This window comes from Sceloporus undulatus, unplaced genomic scaffold, assembly GCF_019175285.1.
Source record: "Sceloporus undulatus isolate JIND9_A2432 ecotype Alabama unplaced genomic scaffold, SceUnd_v1.1 scaffold_14, whole genome shotgun sequence".
Lineage (NCBI taxonomy): Eukaryota > Metazoa > Chordata > Lepidosauria > Squamata > Phrynosomatidae > Sceloporus > Sceloporus undulatus.
The window spans coordinates 2,603,655-2,611,391 of NW_024802936.1; the positions used below are offsets into that span (position 1 = coordinate 2,603,655).

The 7,737-nt window shown below is 37.1% G+C and overlaps 1 protein-coding gene across 1 annotated transcript in view; it reads right to left on the reverse strand.

The window, feature by feature from the left end:
* The window catches only part of LOC121917297 (disks large-associated protein 1), a 414,174-nt gene that overhangs the window by 86,116 nt on the left and 320,321 nt on the right, over positions 1-7,737 (reverse strand). The window contains exon 7 of the mRNA XM_042443120.1: positions 5,185-5,425. Within this exon, the coding sequence (XP_042299054.1) occupies positions 5,185-5,425 (241 nt within the window). The remainder of the gene's footprint in view (positions 1-5,184; positions 5,426-7,737) is intronic.

The window sequence follows — 7,737 nt, forward strand, 5'->3', positions numbered from 1 at the left end:
AATGATGGAAGGCATTTCAGTACTTTGTATTCCTCCACAAAAGCTGCTGAGTACTCCCTGTGCTTTGGCTTGCATGCATTACAATGTGAGATAAAGGACGTTATCAGACAAGGGAAATTGGAAGTATAATCCAATGGCCATCCGAACGCAATCATGGGGTTTAACGTTATTTCGTGATAGACTACCACACGCAACTTTGGGCAATGGGAAGTCAGTCCGAATGCAATCATGGGGGTTCACGTTATGCATGAAAGGTGATCACATGCAATTTCGGGCAATGGCAAGCTATTTTCGGGCAATGGGAAGTTAGTTCGAATACAGTTCGAATTCACATAAATTCGCTGAACTAGTGAATTCACGTGAATATGTTGTGGCCCCACTTTCTTTTAATTCGAAATTAAGAGAAATTCCTCCCGTGTGATAAACACCAAAGAGTAGGGAAAAATGCAGTATCAATAATAGAATGTTTGAACTAACTCTTTTCCCAGAGATAAGACGTTGAAACAGAAGAGCAAGAAGGAATGCCAAAGTGATTCACAGAATGCATTTATTGTGCTTGAAGAAACTCTTTAGGAAATCTTTACAAACAGGGGGAACTGTCCAGTGATCTCTGAATATGGAAGTAAATGCTGGAAATACAACATCCTACACTGAATAGAATCAGTATGTACTAGCACTGTCTCCTAGCCTAGTCAAATCAGCCACTTGGAGGCTCAGAGAGCAACTAGAACTACAACTCCCAGTATACCAAGCCAGTAATATTCTAGATGTAACAGAATACAGTATTTTTCCTATGGATATGCATATTTTCTTAAATAAGCCCCCCTTTCTTTTTTTTTTATTTGATATAAAAAACCAGCTATTTACATGATTTATACGATTATACATTATAATATATATAATCTTTACCAAAGTTTTCTTAACAGTCAATTACTTCCTTAGCCCATAATTCTAATTTGTGATTTATACATCCTTATCGTCGGATTCTTTAAGACTTACACTCACATTCCTTTTTAGTCTATAAAGTCCTTCTGAAGAGTTCTTAAACTATCGATTTAGACTAAGTTTATTACTTGTTACTATTATTCAATCCTCCATGCTTTTCAATATCAATGAACCCCCTCCTTAAACCACTTAGCTTTACAAAATTGAATTATTGAGAACCAATCCTTCTCAGCCCTATCAATGTTTTTGTTTCTTAAATATAAAGTCAGTTTATCCATCTCTATCATGTCCAAGAGTTTCTGAAGCCAAAGATCTATATTTGGTATTTCAGGCTCTTTCCAATATTGAGCAACAAGTATTCTCGCAGTTGTTATCATGTATAGTATTAATTTACCAAATTTTCTTTCTATATCTCTTGGGATTTTATTTGTCATGTTTAATAAATAGATTTCTGGTCTCAGTTCAAACTTAATGTCCAATATTTTTTCAATTGTCAAGTGTATTTGTTTCCAATATTTTTCTAATTTAGGGCATCGCCACCAAACATGCATCTAAGATCCTCTAGCTGAGTTGCATTTCCAACATTTATTTGATTTTTCCTTGCTTATAAAAGCTAACCTATTTGGAGTCAGATACCACCTGTTCTCCATTTTCCAATAATTTTCTCTCAAAGCTTGAGATTGGGTAAATTCTTTTGTTTTCTTCCTCGCGTGCTTCCAGCTCTCCAAATCAATAACATTTCCACAATCCGTAGCCCATTTGATCATGGCATCTGTAACTACCTCTTGTTCTTGGTCTAGTTTCAGCAAGAATTTATATAATTTCGATGTTTTCTTTTTTTCCTCACTAAGTAATAATTTATCAAACTCTTCCATTATATTGTTGATTCCAAATAACTTTACATCCGTTCTGAAACGTTCTTTAAGTTGTGTATACGAAAACCAATTCACTTTCATGTCTAATCGGTTTAGTTCCTCTATTGATTTCATTCGGGGAATATCATCTTGCCTTTTAACTATCAAGTCTTCATATTTCAACCATCTCTCTGTTGTTTCCCATCGTCCAAGAAAAGCTTCTTGTGGGGAGGTCCATAGGGGCAGTTTCCTGTAAATCATTTTCTTTATTTTTTCCCACGTTGTTAATAAGGATCCCCTAATTTCATGTTGTAAAAATTCTTTGTGGATTTTTGCTTTCCCATAACATGTATATGCGTGCCAACCGAATCTATTGTTAAAACCTTCTATTTTTAAAGTGTTTTGGTTTTCAAGTTTTATCCAATCAGACATCCAATTTAATACATTTGCTTGGTAATATAATTCTAAATTTGGCACTCCCGCTCCACCATCTTCTTTGAAATTTGTCATAGTTTTCCAATTGATTCTTGGTTTTTTATTGTCCCAAATAAAATTTTTAATTTCTCTGTGCCATTTATAAGCCCCCCTTTCTACTCTTCCAGATTTATCAAAACTCCTGGTGCTCAAATTGGTAATATGAATCTCTGCTCACACTCAGAATCCACAGCCTGTCAGAGATGGGTGTGTGAAGCATGTGAAAAGTCCCAGAAAAGACAAGGCATAAAATAGTTCATTAAAGCTTTTATGCAAGGTAAGGATTAAACTTTAAGATGGGCTCAGAAAAGACTGAAAAATTATTTGTCAGAAGTCTTTGCATGGTTCATTTCCTCCTGTCTTTTCATTTAAGTCCAAGACATGATTGGCTCTCTAGGTTCATTATACAGTTGCTTCAAACTAAATTTGAAAATGTGTTCTTCCTTACTAATAAGTAAGTGACCTTGGAAAGATTGTTCTATTTTAGATTCAACTGCACCACACTGTATTCATGATGGATAGTTACTAAAAAAACTTTCACTTAAGGAAATTTTGAGCAATCTCATGTTCAAGTCAGAAGCCAATCCATATCATTGTATGGATTTTTTCTATCACAAATGACTTTTCTCAATTTTGTGTTATTTTATCATAGACTGGGGTGAGATGTCCTCCAGATTTTGCTGGATGTAACTCTCAGCATTCCCCATTACTGGTTATGTGACTAGGGTTGCTGGGAATTACAGCTGAAAACATCTGAAGGGATGCATTTTTTGTGATTCTGCCTTTAACTCATGCAAAATTTTCTTGCTTTGTGCTGCTTTAATGTTGGGCAGATTCAAACAACCTGTTCTGTTTGATACAATCCCCCTTGCCATTTGGCAAGATGATTGTTTTTAAACAGGCCTTAAAATCCAGATCTTCTGGTCTGCTTTTAAATAAACAGATGTTGACAAACTGGAGTTGTTAGCTGTTATTTTTAGAAATATTTTGTGCTGCTGTTTTACTCAGTTGTATTCCATATTTTTTTTTATTTTAACTAGTAAAACCTCACTTCCGTCTTGAAAAAGCATTAAAGGGAATTTAACCAGTATATCATGCTTTCTTCCTCCCCCTTCCCAATCCTATCTATTGTGTCTTTTGTCTTTTACACTGCACTCTTGAGGCCAAGGAATGTCTTAAGTACTCTTCTGTGTAATTTTTAAAATTAAAGTTTGCTTTACTACAATATTTGTTAATTTCCTCTCTGTCTGCTAGAGAGCCTGTACAGCCATCAACAGAAAAAAACAAAAACAAATTAGACATAATTCTCTTTAAAACCAGATTTAAAATTACACATACCGTTAAAACATTACCAAAGGCCAATCCTGATTTTAAGGACCAAAGGTCATACAAAACAGTTCGAACTTGGCTCAAAAGGGTTTTCTGGTTGAAGAGGTGCTTAAAAACTATTTTAATAAAATTATCTTATTGCAACTGACACTGCTAAATGGTGCTAGGCAGTGGAAAGTATTGAACTAATTTTTTCAACAACTGCACTGACTTCCTAGTCCTGCTGAGCAAAGCACAGTATGATGAATTTAGTCTATAAAGCTCTAAATGGTTTCAATTTAAGCATCTTCAATGACTGCCCCATTATGGAAAGTTGCCTAGAGTAGCCTGGAGAAAAAGATTTACCATTTGTAGTTTTGTTCCTGTTGTAACAAAACAGTAATCCCATTTCTTTGAACAAAGATGGAGCAAAAAAAAAGTTTATGGTGATGACTGGCTTTCTGAAAATACTGCCTGAAAATTGTGCTGTGATACAATGAGAGATGTTGCAACTGCAATACTGCTTGCCCCTCTCTCTTCCACTCAGTTTCTATGCTTTACCTGCTGTGATAGAAAATTCAAGTTCTGCTGGCCGCAGAAGGTGAACAAGAGGACTCATAGTAGAACAAGTAGCTGTGTCTCTTCTTAGCAGCTCAGCACATTTACAAGTATAAATTTTATACCCAAAAAGGCCTCAGCAACCTTAGGACTGATGTGTCCTTTGGACTGATATCTTGCATAGTTATTTCCCATATTTTTCTGTCCTGATATGTTCTTAAAATTTTTAAAAAGTAAAGTTAGCGGTCAAGTATTAAAAATCTTGACTGTGAGAGAAAGCAAAACTGACAGATTTTCCTTCCTCTAGCAGATAATGCTGGAAAAAATGTGGCTTCATGAACCCTACTCCATAACATAGCAATGGTGTATTTACCAGCAGCACCCTTGCAGTTCCATTGGTATGTGTTTCAATTGGATTGCACTGAATTACCACCACCACCACCACAACTACTATTACGGTGGATTTCCCCCATTCCCATGTTGAGGGATCCTGATGATGCAGGGCCCAGTTTCTGGTTTTGGTGTGAACTCTCCAAATTACATCTGTCTGGAGCAGCATCAAGTATTACATGTTGTAAGGCTAGCTCATCACTTTCCTGAACACTCATTTAAACACTTTAGAGGTTTTACTCTACCTTAGTGCTTCTCCTTAGTATGAGTTTGTGGAAACAGGAGTTCAAGTAAGAGTGTGGAGGGTTTACAGCAGCAAGACTAGACTAAGGGATTTTGCTACCTGAGGTGAAACAGCTAATGCCACCCTAGCATACACACAGTACCCCAAAACACCTGAGCTATTCTAGCACCAAAGGCAGAAAATTTCACAAGTATCTGTAACAGTAAAACTACAGCAATATATCAAATGACTAACAATGTGCTGCTCTTTGTAATATCCCACAGCTGTTGGCTGAGGAGGCTTCCTCATCCTAACTCACAGTTGTGGCCAGCCTTGGCAAGGAGCTCTCCCATTACAGGCACCTTTAGGAAATGATGCTAAATGGTTCCTTGGAGATTTCAGACCACTTCTAATGTCTGTTACAAAACTCACCAGTGCTGCTTTGGATGGTCCTCACAGTGGTGGTTGTGCGTGGGGGAGACGAAGACCTCAGTGATAGACATTCATCATCTTGGGAACAGCCCTTTTCGATTGCTCTCACATAGCTGTGGCTCCGCATGCGGAAGCAGCCTGGCATTGGCAGATCCAGGGCCTCAACTGCCTGAGATTCCAGTTCACTGAATACAGATTCACAAACTGATTCAAACTGACCATTCACCTCCATTTCGCTCACCTGCAGGGAAAGAGCAGGCAGTTTAATTACATCCAATAAAGTAGTCGGGCTTATAATAACCTTAAACACCAAATGAAATACAGTCTTATATCCTCATGATAAAGAATCCCCCAAACAGCTAAGAACATACATTTTTATCAGATGCGTTTCCTCTTGAATTGGACAAGCTACATGAAGTATAATCTAATGGCAATCCGAACGCAATCATGGGGTTTAACATTATTGTGTGATAGACTACCACACGCAATTGTGCTCCAGCACAAATAAGTACCACCTTAGCTACTATATATTTTAATTCTCTAGATTTAACCACTGTCTGTATCAACCACAGATGATCCATCCTGGCAAAAGTGTCAAATAACCAAATGAAAGGCTTAATTATGTAAAGCCACTGTTAAGCCTCCCAGCTATTAATGTCATGTGCCATCTTTAATTAAATTAGAAGGATAATTTCTTAACTTATGATGAGAAATATCTCAAAGTAAGAGAAGTGGGAGAAGAAAAGGATTTTAAGTGGGAAGGCAAAGATTTTTTCAGAAATTAAGTACTGAGTTTCTAAAATGTCAAAAGGCCCACCTGGATTTCAGCATTTGACACAGCAGAATAATAACTGATTGATGATAAGTAATAAAAACGGAAATTGATATCAGACATTTCAGGTTACAGAGGATTGGTTGAAAGAAAGGTGACAATGTGCTGTAGTTTACAGTATAAGAAAGATATTGAAAATAATTATATATTTTATTCAGTTGCTACTACAGTTGTATGCAAAAAGGCATTCAACATAGGACCTTTAAGAGTAACTGAAAGACAGAAGCTGGTAGCATGGGCTTTTTTAGACTTGGGTCCACTCCCTCAGATGCATGGAGTGTAGGGTCTAGGGACAGACCTATGTAAGCAGGCTGTGTGTGAGAATAACAATAGAAATGCAAAACTTGTGTGTATTGAGATAACGTGACAAGTTCAGTCTTAGTGATGGTCGTTGGGGGACAAAGGCAGGAGTAAAGATGTTGCCTAAAGCTAAGGTGAGTAGATAAACACATCAATGGTGGTGGGAGCTCAGGAATGGAGCGTGGGAGCCAGAAAGGAGATACGATGAATTGGACCACAGAGCCCTCATGAGGTTGGTGGTTTAGTTAGTGTTATAATGTGTGTATTGTACCAGAAAACTATTGTTTTGGTTCAATCCACTGTTGATAGACTTGAGTTTATGGATATTTCCACTCTGCTGTTTCTTTTTCCAATCTTTATTTGTTTTTGTTTTTTGGTTCAAGGAATGCTGCTCTGAGGTCCGAGATGTACAATATACAGTTGTGTACACTTTCGCTAACACCAGTGTTCCTAAGCCCACATTAATAGAGCTGGTCAGATTGTAAATTCTGATGAGGCAACTGCTTTAGGTTGTAGAATGGGGGGAGGCAGATTAAAGGCAGTCCCACCTTTTCACTGCACTCATCTCTTTGCTGTCCTAGCAAGTGAGCAGTGGTTGTGATTACTTCCACTACTTTATTTTTCACTCTCACTCCTCCTTCCTCAGATGGGGAAAAATGCAGAAAATCTGTTAGGGAGAAGGAAGAGAATTCCCCAACACCGTGGCAGTGATATCCACATTAGATTGCAAGTTCCAGAGAGAAGATGTTTACTCATAAGTAAGTTCTTGTCTCACATATAAGTCTGGAAAAATCAATGGGTTGCATTTCTAGGCCAATAGACATTGGGTTGGGTTGGGCTATGATGGTCACTGGCAAAAAGAAAGAAACACAGAATAGAAAAATAGAAAGAAAAACAGCCTCCCATCCTCCTTCCCATGAGTATTTTTTTAAAAAAATAGTTAAAGTAAGGATTCAGAATCTATAGGAGGTGTTTCTTTCCCTCTAACCCTTATGTTTTAATGCATATTGGGGAAGATACTTGTCTTGCAAATATCTTTTCCACTTTTTGCTGTAGAAAAAAGTTCAGTTGTCATTCCACCTTATTTCTTACATCCTCTCTCCCAAACTGTAACAGGGCTACTTGTAACAAATTACTTTTTGGTAGCAAGATCTAGCTTGTGTTTCAAAAGAACTTGTATTCCAAAAGAATAAAGTTTCTTTACTGTAAAGAGAAATGGTTCCTTTTTGCTGTCAATGTTACTTTTAAAGGTCATTTTTGGAAGCATTTAGACAGGAATTTTTCACCTGTTATCCCATTTTCCTAACACCCCAATCCTAAAGGTTCTCCTATTTGAAAAGTAGTAGAAAGTACTGGAAAAGGGACAAGCACAATGAATTACTTCTTGATTGGAATGAGTAGCAAAGGGTTACATTTTAAAT